Source organism: Rattus norvegicus, chromosome 6 (assembly GCF_036323735.1).
Source record: "Rattus norvegicus strain BN/NHsdMcwi chromosome 6, GRCr8, whole genome shotgun sequence".
In the NCBI taxonomy this organism is placed as follows: Eukaryota; Metazoa; Chordata; class Mammalia; order Rodentia; family Muridae; genus Rattus; species Rattus norvegicus.
The window spans coordinates 139297961-139317879 of NC_086024.1; the positions used below are offsets into that span (position 1 = coordinate 139297961).

A 19919-nucleotide genomic window follows, 5' to 3' on the forward strand; every position below is an offset into this window, starting at 1 on the left:
AAGACGTGCATGCTCACAGGAACTGGATATAGATCTCTTCTGAAAGACACAGCCAGAGCATGTCAAATACAGAGGAGAATGCTTGCAGCAAACCATTGAACTGAGAAGAGGACCCCCATTGGTGGAATTAGAGTAAGGATTGAAAGAGCTGAAGGGGCTTGCAACCTCATAAGAACAACAATATCACATGACCAGAGCTCCCAGGGAGTAAATCACTACCCAAAGACTATACATGGATTGATCCATGGCTCCAGATGCATATGTAGCAGAGGATGGCCTAGTTGGACACCAGAGGAAGGAAAAGCCCTTTGGTGTTCCCAAGGTTGGACCCGCAGAGTAGGGGAATGTCAGGGAGGGGGGCGGCGAAAGGAGGATGGATGGGGCTGGGAACACCCTTCTAGAAGTAGGAGAGGTAGAGGGGATAAGGGCCTTATATACAGGAAACCGGGAAAGAGAATAACATTTGAAATGTGAATAAAAATATATCCAATAAAATTAAAGAACAAATTTTTCAAACATTTTCTGTTTGATTACCTCTGTAGGTAGTGTATGCCATGATTCTGCATTTGTATCACCTGAGTATCCTTTTTGTTTATTATTGTTAAGAACTAACCACAGGAAATATGCAAGAGTGGAGAATTTCAAGGGCATTTCTATACAGTATTGGTAATTTTGTTCTACTTCTGAGGGTGATCCCTGCTTGTACTTATGTATTCTATAGTGTACTTACTTCAATGTGTGTGTTTGTGTGTGTGTGTGTGTTGATTTCATTAACACATGGTGTTAGCATATTACTAATGTGTTGGGTCAAAATTGAAATCATATAAATTAGACATCTAGAAGTTGGTTCTGATATAATTTAACCAGAAAAACCATATTTAAAAAATTCACTCTGTTCATTCCATTTTACCACCAGCCATGTAGACTGGCCACATCTCAATAGATCATTTGGGTTTGGTCTTGTGTAGAGTTGTTTAACTTATTATTACATGTGTCCTGAACTCAGAATTTTAAATAATGTAGTCAATTTGGTCCCCATGGCTTCATCGTACATTATTGGCATAAGTTTCCAAAGAAGCTTCAGGGTCTAATTAAAGGGTATGAGATAATAACCAACCAATAACTGTCTCAAATAGAGACCCACTCCAAAGAGAAGCAGCAATCCCTCACACTGTTAATGATACTCTATTATGACTGCATGCAGGAGTCTAGCATGGTTGTTCTCTGAGAGGCTGTTCCCAGTAACTGGCTCACACAAATGCAGAACTACACAGGCAAAGAGAGAATGGAACTTGAGGACTCTGATGGAAGAATAACAGGAAGGATTTCAGCCCCAACACTACTCCACAGGTAGACCAAGAAACTATCTTGGATATTTGAGACTCTCAGAGAATAAACCACTGTAGGGAGCTGCGATGTGCTGCACCTCAAAGATGACGCTTGTTTCTGCCTTCCACCCTCCCAACGGTGAGCACTCCTTGTAGTAAACAAGTCCTTATTTGGCTATGCCTGCCTGCCCAGCTAGTTTCCGCATAGTGACAGCCTATTGGTGGGACCCATGTGGCTCATTGGGGTTGGCCAGTAGGAAGGGATTTAAGGTGATGTAGGGCATTCCCTGGGTAGTAGTAGTAGAAGATTGTATCAAGTTTCCTGAATAAACTGCTTGAAGAAGATCTCCTCTGGTCGTGTCTTCCTTGCTGGTCGAGGTTGGGCACGATAAGTTGTGGCCCGTATGGAGACACCCTGAGATCAGAACTTCTTGCATTCAGGGCAGTGCTGGTAAGTTCCCAAGGTAAGGTGGGACCATAAAGACCTTGGGAAATGAGCGGCCATAAAGTCTCAGGGTAGTGAGCAAGAAAGTTCGTGGTAGCAGTGAACCGAAAGTAAAGTTTGCAGCAGTAGCGAACCGAAAGTAGCAAGACACGCCGTGAATTTATCTGTAGCAGCATAGAAAGTTTTTGTCATGGGGACCTCACAGTCTCATCCAATTTTTCTGGCTCTTCAAGAGCTGTTTGAGTGAAAGAAACTAAAAATAAAAAAGAGCACCATAGAGAGATTCTTGAGTGAATGCAGTGCCATTGCACCCTGGTTCGCAGTCTCTGGTAATCTTACTGTGGCAAGTTGGGAAAAATTAGGGAAAGACCTTGATTTTGCCTGGAAACAGGGGACTCTAAGACCTGGGGTTCGTCCAGTGTGGCGCTTAGTGCGTAGTTGCCTTGAGGTTCAAAAATGTTGTCAGGAAGCTATAGAGAAGGGGCAAGCTGCCCTAGAAATGCTTCAAGAGGAGAGGTCAGAAAAGCAGGGAAGCGCAAAGGAGACAGACTCAGAAAAGACACATACAGAGGAGGAAACAGAAGAAGAGTTACAAGAGTTGATAGATCAAATGAGGAAACAGTCTCTAAAAAATAGACAGAAGAAGAAAAGGAAAAAGCCTAAAATGGCGGAGGAACCTCCTGGGTGGTTCCCCTCGGCTTCTCCCTGCAATGTTGTAGAGGGAGGAAGTAGTGTTTCAGGTAGTACATTCTGCCCTGAAGTGTGGAGAGCAGTTCATACTGAGCTGCATTTGGCCTATCCTGTCTATGTGGATGCTAATCAACAAAGATATCATGAGCCTCTTGATTTCAAGGTGATTAAAGCCTTGGCTGAGTCAGTGAGAACATCTGGTATCACTGCCTCCTTTACTATTGCTTAGAAAGAGGCTCTGCACGGATTTTCATGATTCCTAATGATTGGACCAACCTGGCGCGAGCGTGCCTCAGCCCAAGGCAGTATCTAGATTGGAGAGCTTTTCTAGTTGAATATGCCAATGAACAGGCTGCTGCCAATTTAGAGGCAGGAGGTGGGCTGGCAGCCTGGGACAGAGACATTTTGTTTGGGCAAGGGCGTTTTACTAATCAGTAGACAGGTTTCCCTGGGGAAGTTTATGCACAGATAAATGAAGTTAAATTATTAGAGGGTAAGGGTTTGTTTATTGCCCCTGAAAAGGTACAAAAGGGCAATATTGTAACTTATTTAGGAGCAAAAGTAAGTCCTTATACCATTATCCCTGAGAAGGTTGAATTGAGGAAAGATAATCTTAAGACTCTTAATGATTTTCAAAAAATACTAGGAGATATTAATTGGGTCAGATGTTATTTAAAATTACCAAATTATGAATTAATACCGTTGTATAATATTTTGGCTGGTGATTTGGGCTTCGATGCAACTAGAAAATTGAATGATGAAGCAAGGGAAGCTTTAAAGAAGGTTGAAAAAAATTACAAAGTGCCGGTTTACATCGATGGAAGGAGGGTGCAGACATCATATTATGCATTCTAGCCACCTACATGCAGCCCACAGGATTGTTGTGGCAAGATGGCCCTCTGCTCTGGGTTTAACCCAAGGTTTTTCCAGCTAGATCAGTAGAGTACTATCCTACAGCCGTTGCAGAATTAGCCCTGAATGGGATCCAACAATGCACTCAATTCTTTGGTGTGTCCCCTACCTCGATTATAGTGCCCTATACAAGTCAGCAGATAAAGATCTTATGTGGCACTGTGGATGATTGGGCCATATTATGCCATGAGTTCCATGGAAAGATAGATAATCATTATCCAATACATCCTTTGCTATCATTTTTTAAGATGCCGTAATTTTTCCTAAGGTTACCTCCAGTGTTCCCATACAGGGGGCTCCAAACATTTTTACAGATGGGTCCAAAACTGGCTGTGGAGCCTATATGGTTGACCATGAAGAGCCAATTTTGTGTTAATATCAACCCGGATCTCCACAAGTAATTGAACTCAAGATTGTGCTGGAAGTGTTTAAAAATTGTTTTTTTTTTTTGCCTTTAATTTGCTCTCTGATTCATCATATGTTGTGAATGCAGTTAAGATATTAGAAGTGGCTGGCCCTATTAAATCAGCAGTACGGTATGCCAGCTATTGAGGGAACTTCAGGAATTGATCTGGGGAAGAGATCACAAGGTTTTATCCAGCATATCAGAGCTCATACAGTCTTGCCTGATCCTCTAAGTGAGGGAAATGATCTTGTGGATTGATGTACCCAAATGGAGTGTATCTTCTTAAGCTCATCTTTGGATCAGGCCCAACAGTTTCATCAACAATTTCATGTGCCTACAAAGTCTTTATAACAAAAGTTTCATTTGTCACTAGCTGATGCTAGACAAATAGTTTTGGACTGCCCACAGTGTGTGACTTTTCACCATCCCCCTAGTGTAGGGGTTAATCCTAGAGGCCTCTTGCCCCTAAAGATTTGGCAAATGGATGTAACTCACATATCTGAATTTAAAATACATTCATGTTTCTGTGGATACCTGCTCAGGTGTCATTCATGCTACCCCTATGAGTGGGGAAAAGGCAGGCAAAGTTATTGGCCACTGCCTAGAAGCCTGGGCTGTTTGGGGAAAGCCCCAACACTTGAAAACTGATAATGGCCCAGCATACACTGCCCAATCTTTCATATCCTTTTGTAAGCAAATGAATGTGCAGTTGAGCCATGGCCGGCCTTATAATCCCCAAGGACAAGGTATTGTTGAGCGAGCACATCGTACTTTGAAGGAATGCGTAATTAGACAAAAAGGCCATGGCAGACCTCCCAAGGAACAGATATCCTTAGCCCTTTTTACTCTTAAATTTTTGATTATGGATGATGATGGCCTTTCTGCCACTGCCCGACATCAGTGTTGGGCAGGCACTTTGAAAGGTTATGCGAAGTGGAAAGTTGTGCTCACTGGATTATGGCGTGGGCCAGATCCTGTGCTGGCGTGGGCGAGGGGGTCTGTATGTGTGTTTCCTCAGGACCGGCAAGATCCATTGTGGGTCCCCGAGAGATTGACCAGGTGGTGCAGGAAGAATGAAGATCCTGCTGTTGCTGACACTTCTCAGTGTGACCCAAGTGCTGGTCCAAATGGAGCCCCGGTGGGGGATACTATCGGTGTTCCTGAGACCCATGCCGATACGCCATGACCTTTAAGCCCACTCCTGTATGTGTTTATGTTCCTTTTGTGTTTATTGTTAGTAATGCTAGTCAAGAATTTGGAGAGGTGTTGTCATGGTCTAATGAGACCTGTTTTTATACACAATGCTGGGATGCAGAAAAGTTTGCTATCACTGTGGTTGCTCGCATGCCCAGATGGGTTCCAGTTCCTGTGGATGCCCCCCATGCTATAACTCTATTTAGACAAAAAGGGGATTTCGGCATCACCGCTGCCATAATTACGCTATATCCCTTGTCGCAGTAGGAGCAACGACTGCTGCCATAGCTATGAGTCATTCTGTGCAGACAGCCCATACGTTGATTAATTTGTCTTCCAATGTGTACTCATCAATGATTGCTACAGTCTCTATTTGTATAGAGAATCTCTGAATGTGATATTTAGAGGGAGCCTAGACTCACAGGCCAAAATAAAGCAGCGATTGAAGGAATGGCCAACCCACAACTGGATTAAACTGAGACCTATCCAGTGGTCAGGAACTATACCCCGATACTAATAATGATACATTTATATTTGCTGACATGAGCCTAGCATAGCTGTCCTCTGAGAGTCCCTACACAGAAGCTGACTGAACAGATGCAGAGACTCAAAATCTTCAAAGGTTCAAAGTCACTATTTGGACCTTGTACAGATTGGGGTAACTGGATTGTTACATACATGCAGAAAGCATAAAAGTACAAGGTGGTAAGAAAGAGGGCGGGGAGAAGAGTCATGGAATGCTGGTTTATTGGCAGTTGGGGAATTGGGTCATATGGTAGGGGGGATTTTCTGGGAGTTAAATGTTCTAGGTCATTACATTTGTCTCTTTACTTTGTGAGACAATGGAGGACTCCTGATAGTCTGTGGTCATAATTTGACTAGTACTAAGGAAAAGGTTGCCGGAGAAGAAGTGCAAGATACTATCTAGAAGGATAGATGAAAATTTGGGGATTCCGTATTGGTGAGTACTAAGGAATTATAAGGTTGGGGCTGAGATTTTCTAGCCAATGGGACCATGGAGGTCCCTGATAATTAGAGGGTGTAACCATTTATTATAAATACCTTTCTTGTATCTGTAAAAATATTTAATTAAACTACAAATTTTCTGGTGAGTTTAAGGACAGCAGATATACAGTGGTGCTACATAATAGAGATTCCCCACACTTAAAGTAACAAGCAGGCTGAAAGAGAGAAGAAAATAATCCATGAGTAGGGAAACAATGAGACTGGGTGTTTCTGCTTCCATTAGAAAACTTATTCAACCTCTGTCCTAAGGGAAACAGACAGTAACCCATGAACAGTGGGTCAACTCATCCAGAAGGCATGGGTCTTGTCAGTACACATGGCCTCAAATGGCTGCAACAATCAGACAAGGGAGTGTGTACAATGACTTTGGGAAGCAGGAATGTTTTAACACACTATATTACAGTGTTTTTATTGCTACTTACTTACCTGAAAACTCACCAAGATGTATATATTAATATGTGGAGATTATTTTATGCCCACTGTAATGGCTATTTTTTTTTGTTGTTGTTGTCAATTAGACTAAAAACCAATAATGGTTACCATTCCCATTAAAGATTTCTGCTTAAGATTATTTGGGGGAAGTATATTTCTCACCTGAATAGTTGAGGGAAGAAGATATATTTAATCAGATTTTTAATCCAGATCTAATCTTGGCCATCCTTTCTGCTGGAAGCTTCTATAAGGACTTGGAGCGTTGATGTATTTCCTGAGCATTGCCTGTTTGTCTTGCCTTCTTGTAAAATCCAGGGTTTTCTTTTTCTTATAATATAAAAGCCCAGGTGTTTGCCATACCAGTAATGGGCAAACCCTTTACATCTTAAACACTGTTGAAGAAAACACCTCACAGTGTTGTCTACAGCCTCATAAAGGTATTTTATCCACTGAGGCTTCCTTACTTGGATTATTCCAGTTTGTTTAATGTTGACAATGAAACTACTAAGATATCCAAATTACCTCCATTTAAAAAATGACTTACATTACACTATTTTCATAATGATCCTGGACCAATCCAGGCTGACAACACATAGGAGAAGGACCCTAGTGTTGTGAGAGCTAGGAACACAATTCCATGAGGGTATCCCTATAGTAGGTCAGAGTGAGGCCTCCACAGAGAGATTCATTGAGGGACATTGGAATAGCGGGATCAGGAAATGGAATAGCAAAAGTATAATTGTGCACTCCTGAGACTGCAGAGCGGGAGAGATCACTAGTACTGCCAACCCCTACCCACATCCCTAGCCCAAGAGGAAACGGTGTAGGTCCTCTGGGAACAGGAAGATAGGGGCACTCAAGAGGCAGGTCCCCTGCGTTCGAGACAGCTCCCGGATCTGAAGGGACTTTGTCAAAAGCTCCCTGCACCCAAACCCGTAGGAGGGTGAGCTAAACCTTCAGAGGAGTAGACACACCTGGGAAGCCAGAAGATACTGCACTCTGCCCACATTTCTGACTCCAGAGGAAAACACCTAATGTCATTTGGGACCCCTGTGCACAGGGGCCCGAGGATGCGGTGGGGCCAGCCCTTTTCATTGCTGAACAAAATCAGAGATGAAAAGAGAGACATAACTACAGAATCAGAGGAAAGTAAAAAAATCATCAGATCCTACTACAAAAGCCTATATTCAACACGACTGGAAAATCTGAAGGAAATGTAAAATTTCCTAGACAGATACCAGGTATCGAAGTTAAATCAGGAACAGATAAACCATTTAAACAACCCCATAACTTCTAAAGAAACAGATGTAGTCAATAAAGGTCTTCCAGCCAAAAAAAAAGCCCAGGTCCAGATGGGTTCAGTGTAGGATTCTATCAGACCTTCATAGAAGAACTCATACCAATACTATCAAAACTATGCCACAAAATTGAAATAGATGGAGTGCTACCAAATTCCTTCTATGAAGCCACAATTACACTTGTACCTAAACCACACAAAGACCTAACAAAGAAAGAGAACTTCAGACCAATTTCCCTTATGGATATCGACACAAAGATACTCAATAAAATTCTTGCAAACCAAATCCAAGAGCACATCAAAACAATCACCTACCCTGATCAAGTAGGCTTCATTGCAGACATACAGGGATGTTTTAATATATGGAAAACCATCAACGTAATCCACTATATAAACAAACTGGAAGATAAAAACCACATGATCATTTCATTACATGCTGAGAAAGCATTTGACAAAATTCAATACCACTTCATGATAAAAGTCCTGGAACGGTAGGAATTCAAGGCTCATACCTAAACCTAGTAAAAGCCATATACAGCAAACCAGTAACTAATACTAAACGGAATGTAGAAAAACTTGAAGCAATCCCACTAAAATCAGGGACTAGACAAGGCTGCCCATTCTCTCCCTACATATTCAGTATTGTTCTTGACGTTCTAGCTAGAGCAATCAGACAGTGAAAGAAGATCAAAGGGATACATATTGGAAAAGAAGAAGTCAAAATATCACTATTTGCAGATGATATGATAGTATATTTAAGTGATTCCAAAATTTCCACCAGAGAACTACTAAAGCTGATAAACACCTTCAGCAAAGTGGCTGGGTATAAAATTAACTCAAATAAATCAGTTGCCTTCCACTATACAAAAGAGAAGCAAGCCCAGAAAGAGATAGGGAACAACACCCTTCATAATAGTCCCAAATAATATAAAATACCTCGGTGTGACTTTCACTAAGCAAGTGAAAGATCTGTATGATAAGAACTTCAAGCCTCTGAAGAAAGAAATTGAAGAAGATCTCAGAAGATGGAAAGATCTCCCATGCTCATGAATTGGCAGGATTAATATAGTAAAAATTTCCATTTTGCCAAAAGCGATCTACAGATTCAATGCAATCCTCATCAAAATTCCCAATTAATTCTTCATAGAGTTAGACAGAACAATTTGCAAATTCATCTGGAATAACAAAAAACTCAGGATAGCTAAAACTCTCCTCAATAATAAAAGGACTTCCGGGGGAGTCACTATGCCTGAACGCAAGCCATATTACAGAGCAATAGTGACAAAAACTGCACCGTATTGGTACAGAGACAGACAGATAGACCAATGGAATACAATTGAAGTCCCAGCCCTGAACCCACACTGCTATGGTCACTTGATTTTTGACAAAGGAGCCAATACCATACAATGGAAAAAAGATAGCATTTTCAGCAAATGGTGCTGGTTCAACTGGAGGTCAAGATGTAGAAGAATGCAGATCGATGCTTATCACAGTTTACAAAGCTTAAGTCCAAGTGGATCAAGGACCTCCACATCAAACCAGATGCAGTCAAACTAATAGAAGAAAAGGTGGGGAAGCGTCTCAAACACATGGGCACTGGAGAAAATTTCCTGAACAAAACACGAATGGCCTGTGCTCTAAGATCAAGAATCGACAAATGGGATCTCATAAAACTGCAAAGCTTCTGTAATGCAAAGGACACTGTTGTTAGGACAAAATGGCAAACAACAGATTGGGAAAGAACTTTACCAATCCTACAACAGATAGAGAGCTTATATCCAACATATACAAAGAACTCAAGAAGTTAGAGTACAGTGAGCCAAATAACCCTATTAAAAAATGTGGTTCATAGCTGAACAAAGAATTCTCAGCTGAGGAATGCCATATGGCTTAGAAACACCTAAAGAAATGTTCAACATCTTTAGTCATAAGGGAAATGCATATCAAAACAACCCTGAGATTTCACCTCACACCAGTGAGAATGGCTAAGATCAAAAACTCTGGTGATAGCAGATGCTGGTGAGGATCTGGAGAAAGAGGAACACTTCTCCATTGTTAGTGGGATTGCAGACTGGTACAACCATTCTGGAAATCAGTCTGGAGTTTCCTCAGAGAATTGGACATTGAACTACCTGAGGACCCAGCTATACTTCTCTTGGGCATATATCCAAAAGATGCCCCAACACATATCCAAGACACGTGCTCCACTATGTTCATCGCAGCCTTATTTATAATAGCAAGAAGCTGGAAGGAACCCAGATGCCCTTCAACAGAGGAATGGATACAGAAAATGTGGTACATCTACACAATGGAATATTAGTCAGCTATCAAAAACAATGACTTCATGAAATTCAAGGCAAATGAATTGAATTGGAAAATATCATCCTGAGTGAGGTAACCCAATCACAGAAAAATACACTTGGTATGCACTCATGATACGTGGCTATTAGCCCTAATGCTTGCATTACCCCACATCCCCAGAACACATGAAACAAGAAGGATGACCAAAATGCGAGCGCTTCACTCCTTCCTTAAAAGGAGAACAAGATTACCCTTGAGAGGAATTAGGGAGGCAAAGTTTAGAACAGAGGCAGGAGGAACACCCATTTAGAGCCTGACCCTACGTATAGAGCCACCAAACTAGATAAGACAGATGAAGCAAAAAGTACACACTGACAGGAACTCGATGTAGATCTCTCCTGAGAGACAAAGCCAGAATACGGCAAATACATAGGTGAATGCCAGCAGAAAACTACTTAACTGAGAACAGGACACCTGTTGAAGGAAACAGTGAAAGGACTGAAAGAGCTTGAAGGGGTTTAAGACCCCATATGAACAACAATGCCAAGCAACCAGAGCTTCCAGGGACTAAGCCACTACCCAAAGACTATACATGGACTGACCCTGGGCTCCAACCTCACTGGTAACAATGAATAGCCTAGTAAGACCATCAGTGGAAGGGGAAGCACTTGGTCCTGCCAAGACTGAACACCTAGTGAATGTGATTGTTGGGGGGAGGGTGGTAATGGGGTGAGGATGGGGAGGGGAAGCCCATATAGAAGGGGAGGAGGAGAGGTTAGGGGGCTGTTGGCCTGGAACCGGAAAGGGGACTAACAATCGAATGTAAATAAGAAATACTCAAGTTAATAAAGATAAAAAAAGAAAAAGAAAAAAAAAAAGAAAGTGTTAACTCCAAAAACAATTCTGTGATGGTCATTAATTTTCACTTTTGAAAATCACTATATAATGTATATATTTGTGTTATAGATTGCAATATTTATAAGTATGTACAAGGTGTAGTAATAAAATATAAGAGTGACTATTACTCAGGTATATGGCACCTGCTTCTCGAATGAGTATCTCAGTTGACCTTCAGCACTTAGCTGAGAAGCAGGTGGGATGTTTTATCACATGATCTGAACGCTTTTGATCCATTGAGGCTTTGTTTCATCTCTACCACTTTATATCTGTACTTCCTAACCTAGGGACAGCTATTCCCTCTCATGACATGAGATTAACTCATTTTAGTGTATGAACGTGAAAAATGAGCTGATCTCTTAGATGAAACAGAGACCTCATCTTTAACAGCGACTAGTGATTTTTCTAACGTTATATTTATTTATTAAAATGGGGGATGCATCTTTGCATCATTACCCTTTGAATTAAGTTCTTACCAATGCTACACAAGAGCTCCATCATCGGCCTAACTCCCAGTACTGAATGAGAAATCAAAGAGAGGGCACACAGACATACTACCAGTGGTCTGGTAAATGGAAAGAGGTCATCTGTGAGCAGTCATTTAACTATCTTTGCTCCAACCCCTTCCTGTGTTCCTCTTGTTTCCCCAACCCAACTTCTCTTAGCCATGGAACCTCCACCAGATGAAGCTACAACTCTCAATCCAGCTAACAAACTGCCTCCTTTCTGCAGCAGGCCTGTATCCACACCTTGAATACCTCAAAGCACCACCTCAGTTTTTCATTCTCACCATGCTACCCAAGAACCTCTTTGCTCAACCTCTCCAGATGCATGCCCTCCTCCTGTGCCAGCTTCAGGCAACTACAATGCAGCTGCCCTGAATTGGTACCTATCTTCACCACTCCCATCAGCTGCTCCAAGGCTGTAGACAAACCCCCAAGTCTTTCATTGCAGGGACACCTGACCAAGCACTGCTCTTTCCTTTAAGGAAAGAAGCTGAAAGATGGCCCTGTCAGTGTACATGTTCCTTTCTCATTAAAGAACTTTCTCAGATAAAAGGAGAATGGGTTCCTATACCTCTAACTCCTGTGCCTTTACTAAAGAAGGTTCAGAACCTTAATCTTATAGCTTGTCTTTCCACAATGTACATATACTCCTTACCAATAGTTTACTTCCTGACGAAGGCAGGTGAGTTTTGGAGCAGGTGAGAATACATGCAGACCAGGTGCATCAAACAGATGGATTATATCCAACTGCATTTGTGGTGGTAACTGACCAAGACCCCGAATAGAATTATAATTCTGAAGGTGACATTTTAGTCAGAGATAGATTCGTAACCTGCCTCCTGGCAGTTTCCACAGGGCAGCCTTACATCCAGTAAAATGTGAAAATCTCCAAGAGGTCATCCAGGAAAAACAGGAAAACCCATCTCAATTTTCCTAATGCCTCACAAAGGCTTTATTATAATACACTAATCTGGATTCTGAAAACCCAGAAGGTTAGCAACCTCTGATGACCTACTTCTTTCCCCAGAGCAACCCCAGCTTAGAAACCTGGAGAGGGGACCCTAACTCCACAGACAAAAGTTTTGTCCCTGGCCCTCAAAGTGTACCATCAGAGAGATAAGGAGGATATGAGACAAAAATACCATATGTTGGCATAAGCTCTGTGATAAGCCCAAGCTATTGTCATGGACTTTTTGTCTTTTCAGGCTCAGAGACCACCGGGCTCCTGCTACAAATGTGGTCAACAGAGTCATTTGGTGAAGGCTTGTCCTAATTTCTGCAAGCCAAGGGAACCATGTCCTAGGTGCCATCAGGAGGGACATTGGGCTGTCGATTGCCCTCATGTTGGGCAGGACAGAGGGACATTACTCCCAGATAATGCTGATCTCCTAGGCTTAGCTATGGGCAACTTAAGGGGCCTGAGCTTGCTTGACATGACTACTGCCATCACTATGGAGCTCTGGGTAGCCATCATGGTATGAGTGGCCCATCTTTTTTTTTTTTTTTTTGATACTGGGTCACTTACTCAGTCCTTATGGAGTTTTGGGGATCCACTTCACCTTTTTTCCTATTGTCAAGGTAGGAGGACAACCTTAACTTTCCCCACCAGACCCCACCACTTAGTTGCATTTTTAGGGTGCGTACTTCTCACCCATTTATCTTTGGAAGTGCCAACCTATACTGTACCCTTATTGGAAAAGGATGTTCTAGCTAAGTGGGAGCCTCTATTTCCTTTTGCCTAAATCCAAGCTCTCCAGTTATCTCTCTGTTACTTCTTCTAGCCAGTCAACCTGCTAAAACTAACAACTGACATCTCAGAAAAGTGGTAAAAATTATTTGTTCTTTAGAAGAAAAATGAGATGACTGTGTTGAAGAACTTCAATTTTTCATATGAAATATGATCACAGAGCATGTTTAAGTCAAGAGAATTTTGATGCCAACTCCAAATTATTGGTATTTCTATTCTTCAGAAGAGCATCCTTATCTGCACTATTTTTCTTATTTATTGAATATTTATTCATGTATTTATTTATTTATTTTGAATTTACAACTCAGTCACAGTCCTCATTTCTCTACTCTTCCCAGTTTCACCCTTACAAATCCCTTCCCAAATTGCCATTTTTCTTATCTGACTGTAAAGGTACCACTCCACCCTGTAGCATCTAGTCTCAGTAAGCCTCACAATGAGCCCCAACAAGGCAGTTTAAATAAGGAGAAAGGGATTCAATAGCAGAGAGCAGAGACCAGGACACATCCTGTTGAACTTCTTAGGGTACCCTCATGAGGACAGAGCTGCACATTTGCTCAAATATTTATGGGGTCTTCGTTTGGCTCCTGCATACCCCCTGGTTGGTGGCCCAGGCTGTGTAGACCCCCAAATGGTCCATGATATTTGACTCTATTCATCTTCCTTTGGAGTCTGGACACTTCCAACTTGCTCATTTCTATCCCTCACTCTATGGCAAGAGCCCCTGGGATTTGCATTGTGTTTGGCTGTACATCTGCCTCCATCTACTGCTGGATGAAGCCACTGAGGAGGCAGTTTGCTATGGCCCCTGCACATATTGTAGGCAAGTCAAAATATGGGTGGGGGATTTTGTGGTTGAAGTAATGTGCCCATCCCCCTTCTGTAAGTACTGCCAGGCTACAAGGGGCATCCACTTTAGTTTCTATACCCCCTTATGGTAGGAATCAGCTAGATCACCCCCATAGACTTCACATACACTATTCTGGCCCAGACCTCTAGCTAGTTACTAGAGAGGAACCCTTCCACTATGGCAGATTTTTATTCTAATTTCCAGCCATCTCTCTAGCCTCCTCCTTCTCACACTTGATTGCCATTGCCAAATCCCTTCTCTCCTCCTCTCCTACACAGTTCATCCTCTCCATTCCCCTCAGCTGACTAATTTACATTTTGAGTGAGATTCATGAATCCTCCTGTGGGACCTGTTTAATATTCAACTACTTTGGGTCTTTTGATTGTGGAATGGTTGTCCTGTACTTTTTGACTAATGTATACTTATAAATGCATACATATTATATAGGTGATTTTGAATCTGGACTACACCACTCAGCATGATTCTTAAGTCCCATCCATTTTCCTGAAAATTTCATGATGTCTTTGTAATACCTGAACAGTATTCTATTTATAGCTATTAAACATTTTTTATCTATTCTTCAGTTCAGGGACATCATATCTATTTGTTTCAAGTTTTCTGGCTATTACAAATAATGTCGTTGTGAAAATAGCTGAACAAACGTCCCTACAGTGGGGGATGTTTTGGGATTATACCCAGGAATGGTATAGCATGATCGTGATGTAGAACTATTCCAGGATTTCTATGAAACCATCAAATATATTTTCAAAAAATTTTGTACTTGTTACATTCCCACTAGCAAAGGATGATTTTTTCCTCTTGCTCTGAATCCTTACCAGTATGTTTTATCATTTGAGTTTTCGATCTTAGCAATTCTGATTAGGGTAACATGTAATCTCATGGTATGTTGCATTGCATTTTTCTGATGACTAAGGATGTTAAATATTTCTTTAAGGGATTCTTGAACATTCAGTATTCCTCTCTTGAAAATTTTCTTTTTAATGCTTACTGTTCCCCTGTTTTCTTTCCTTTAGTGGACATTTTCTTTTTTCATATTTTAAATATTATTCCCTTTCCTGGTTTTCCCTCCAGAAAAATCTGTCTCATGCCTCCAAACCCTGCCTCCTTGAGTTTGCTCCCCAACACATCCACCAAATACCTTTTGCCTCTATGCCTTTGCATTCTCCTGTACTGGGGAGTCACACCTTCACAGGACCAAGTGCCTCTCTTCCGTTTGATGCTTAACAAGGTCTTCTCTTCTGAGTTGTCTGGTATGTTGATATTGTTGTTCTTCCCATGGAGGTGCAACCCCCTTAGTTACCTCAGTCCCTTATCTACCTCCTACAATTTGAATCTAGGTCAATGGTTGTTTGTGAGCATCTGCCTCTCTATGTACCTCACTGATGGTGAAACAAGAAAGCTTAGAGATGTTTGACTCTCTGATCCACATTCATCAGCTCGTCTTCCACTACCCAACTTTATCTTCTCTATTTCATTTACCTAGATTATTCATATTTTCCTTACATAAGACATAGGTTTCATTTTTTTTTCTTTTGAAGATCCTAGTATGAAGTAGCTTAATAAAATTGTTGAAAATGAGTATTATATTCTATTGCTGTATATGAACTAACCAGAATAATGACCTGCTAAAGGCTTGAGTCTGATATTTTATCAAAAGTTGGACATTCTATATCTGCAGGAGAATCAGTGCTTTTACTGGGGATTAAAATTGTGGTGATGAAACACTTCGAAAAATAAACTTGAAGTGAAAATGTTCATTTGGGCAACCCTTCTACATTCCTGTTCATTAGAAAAAGAAATCAGAACTGGAAAACAGAAAGGGCAGGAAACTAAAGACAAGAGGCAGTGCATAAGGATCAGCATACAAAGTAAAGATGGTGTTCCAAATATGTTCTCTTTATTGAAAGCACAGGAAAATCTGTGTGACTAATGTTGGATGGACTTCAGTGTTACATCCTAGCGGTCCTGACAGTTGTATTCCTGAATTGTTGCATACAGAACTCACAGATGTCTGACAATATATTGAACCTGGTATTTTCAAAGTTATTTGGCAGCAGGTGATCTCAGAGTGTGGCCACTTCAGGAGCCTCCTCCCTCATCAGATACATGTTTCTCATTTTGTCTGGGTGTGCACAGAGCATGAAGAAACAACAAAAATTATTCTGTATTTAGTTCATCAATCACAGATCTGAAAGCAAGCAACACAAATTCTTGCACTCCTCACTTAGGTGATGTATATACATTTAAAGCCTCTCATGACACGACACTATGTTGATGCTTCCCCTGTGTGCAAATAGAATGTTCTGAAAAGTAACCCAGAGTGAAGTGATGTAACAACTTGAAAATAGCAGAGAATTAAACATTTGTGATGAACCCACATTCTAGCAATCCTATGGCCAGTGAGTAAGATTGAAAGGGACATATTCCAGGCAGTGTTTTGGGGGCAGTGGTGATATTTTATATATTTTAGAAAGCTCAGCCCTATTGCTATAGCATTTGTAGAAATTCAGGGGTTCAGTGACATTTATCTCCTCTCTTCATTTGCTTAAGTGCTGGAATATTTTACCCTGTGTTCTGTGGTTCCCATGGCCACTTCCTCTGCATTGTTGTGCACATATATACACTTACTTTACAAATGTACAGAAATTATAAGAACTTTGGCGTTTGGCTCTGAGAAGACTTCAATAATCAAAGAAATTTACCAACTGCTAATCAAGTTGCGTTGGAAATTGAGATGAAATCAGAAAACTTGTCAGTCTCGAGCATCATTGGTTGGTCTGGACCACAGTTTGCAGTTATCCAGTCATTCACTACTGTAGTTGTAGCTGTGAGTTCCTTGTGGACAAGATGTTAAAGCCCCATCTCCCTTTCAGAAACCGTCATCACACAGGCGAATGGAATTGATGGTGGCAGAGCATGAGGCACCTGTGGTGGTACATGACAGCATATTCTAGTCAATGCTGATTGAGTAAACCAGAAAATAGAGACTATTTCTTTTATTTCTACAGAACTCACAGGAAACAAATGTGTTGCATTCCCAGCTATGCCACTATCACAGGCATTACAACTCAATGACAATCTGACAATTATACACAGTTTCCCAGGTTACCTCATGTTTTGAACAATAATCATTCCCTGGTGTCTAATACTTTCCTACTCTCTCAGGGATCTAATGTTTCAGGATGTTATGACCACAGAACCTACTTTTCTTTTATGGTGACACCAAGCATATGACCAGAATGCCATTTACAAATATGTTATATTTAGATTCTTAATGCCACACCTGACTTCTGATGAGGAAAACCAACTCAGAATGAACCAATCGTCATTTACATCATGTTTCTTGGACAAAAGCATAAAAGAAAATCCTTAGAAACCTAAGGGAAGGAGAGTAGATTAATGTGTTAAACACAAAAAATTATCTGTTCAGTTAAATTCTTGGTGAACTATACAAACCAAACCGTAACTAGTACAGAGAAAGATCTAACAAATGTTACTCTTTGAGTGGAATAGGACTTGTGTAGAACTCTCTGAAGCTCAGTAAGTATTACCATTTACATTGACCTCATGTCTCAGTTCTGGAGCCTCACATACATTTTTATTACTGACACCACAAGCTGGGTCTGTGTTGGGTCCGTGTCATATGATATTTGTGATATTTATGGAGAGAAACAAAGTCATCTTCTTCATGGGTCACAGGCCCTGTTTGTTTCCCATATTGACTCTATCTTGAAGACAATACAGTGTACTGTGAAGGGAATGTTACAGACTCTCTATTTCCACACTCTCATATGTTCCTTATTTTTTGGGGATCTGAACCAGGGTCCTCAAACAGATTCTTGTCTTCCTTACATGATGTTCTGCCTTTTGTTCAAGCCACAGTTTATCCTACTTTGAAAGTCATCTTTAATGGGAGTATAGGTATAATTTTGTGCTTTAAGTTCTTACCACACCAGGAGGAAGATTTGTGTTTAGTCTCCTTAACTACAAAATAGTTCAGTTTGGTAGGTAGCCAATCAGAAAGCCTACTTCTCAGATGTGAAGATATTGTGATATTGGGACTCCGTAACCAAGCAGTCTAGCAATATACTGTGATCCATGTCTAGTGATGAAATACAGGCTTAGTGATGGACTTTATTTCAACCTCATTGTGTAGATGGATAGAAAAAGACATCTCAACCATCTCAACACACACACACACACACACACACACACACACACACACACACACACTCAGAGAGAGAGAGAGAGAGAGAGAGAGAGAGAGAGAGAGAGAGAGAGAGAGAGAGAGAAGCATCAGAAATCCATGAACAGAGCCTTGAAGAGACAGAGAGGCAGACTGAGACAAAGAAACTCCATAACATATAAATAAATGAATGCAATCAATACAAAGCACATATTAAACAGGGTAAAAAATCAAATAAACATTTGTCTACTACAAGGGTTATTACAAGATCACTTGGAGAGAGAATCCTTGTAGAGAGGCAACTTAGACACTAAGGAGTCCCAGGCTTACTTTGTTCCAGGTCTTTCTACATAAACTAACACTCAGTAACTGGATGCTTTCTGTGCTCCTTGTGCCCCCTGCTGGTCACTAGTATCCTGCAAGAGGTTTGTGTTTAAGCTCACAGTAACATTCACTCACTGTGTGTCTTGCACAGTAATAAGTGGCCGTGTCCTCAGACCTCAGACTATCCATTTGCAGGTATAGGGTGCTTTTTGCATTATCTCTGGAGATAGTGAATCGGCCCTTCACGGAGTCTCGATAGTAAGTGCTACTACCATCATAAATAATGGTTGCGACCCACTCCAGACCCTTCTTTGGAGCCTGGCGGACCCAGGCCATGGCATAGTCACTGAAAGTGAATCCTGAGGCTGCACAGGAGAATTTTAGGGACCTTCCAGGCTGTACTAAGCCTCCGCCAGACTCCACCAGCTGCACCTCACACTGGACACCTGCAAACAGAGAATACTGGTTAGAAAACCATCACTAACACATCAAAACAAAACAATTTTCTTATTCTCATGTGCACACAACAGAGATAATCACTTTTTATCAATTACCTTTTATGAAAAGGACAAGGAAAACCAAGCTGAGCCTGATGTCCATGGTGAGGAGTCTGTGCAGTGCTGCAGTACTGATTACTGAATGGGAGAACCTCAGAGTCCAGGACTGGGCTCCTCTGTCAGAGCTGCAGGGTCAGGACAGGCTGGTTTTCATGGGCGTAGAGAAGAATTATTTGCATATCTTACTGCTAAAACATGCTATGGAATTACACCTGAGCTGAAAACAGTGCTCATAGCAGATATATTATATTAAGGATATGGATGTCAGTTACAGAGTTTGACTAAGTGTCGTGGTTTCATATTTACATTATTTTTTGGTAAAGATTCACCATATGACATTTAGTTTTTTTTTTGTCCTTGTGCACAGCAGTTTTGTTTTCATAGTCAGGATTCTTTAGTATAAATATGTAATTAAATAGCACCATACATACTTGTGTTTCTACATATGTGCTCAATCTTTTCCAATACCTGAACAGGACATGGCTTCTCCCAATTGTGTTTTTTTGGAAACAGTTACTCCTGTAAGGTTATGGTAGCAGAACTCGTTTTTGTGACAAGAACACTGGGTTTTTTCTGAAAGTTACTTCTTTATGATAGAATACTGTCCTTAGACATTATATATATTTCTAAATTAGACATTGTAGAGACTGTCTAAGACTCAAAATTGTTCATGGATACAGATGTATATTTGCAGCAAACTCACTCATTTTTCATTCTGAAGTTATTAATTTATTCCTTTAAAGTCCCCCCTCCAACATTTTTTCTCTTTATGTGTATACCAGTCAACATGTGATTGTTTT

The 19919-nt window shown here is 41.0% G+C and overlaps 1 gene segment (V, D, J or C); it reads right to left on the reverse strand.

Annotated features, from left to right (window-relative positions):
- Positions 1 to 18646: 18646 nt before the first annotated feature.
- Positions 18647 to 19237, reverse strand: LOC134479183 (immunoglobulin heavy variable 3-30-3-like). The segment is given in 2 exon segments: positions 18647 to 19008; positions 19117 to 19237. Coding segments are annotated over 2 exon segments (408 nt in total).
- Positions 19238 to 19919: the final 682 nt, after the last annotated feature.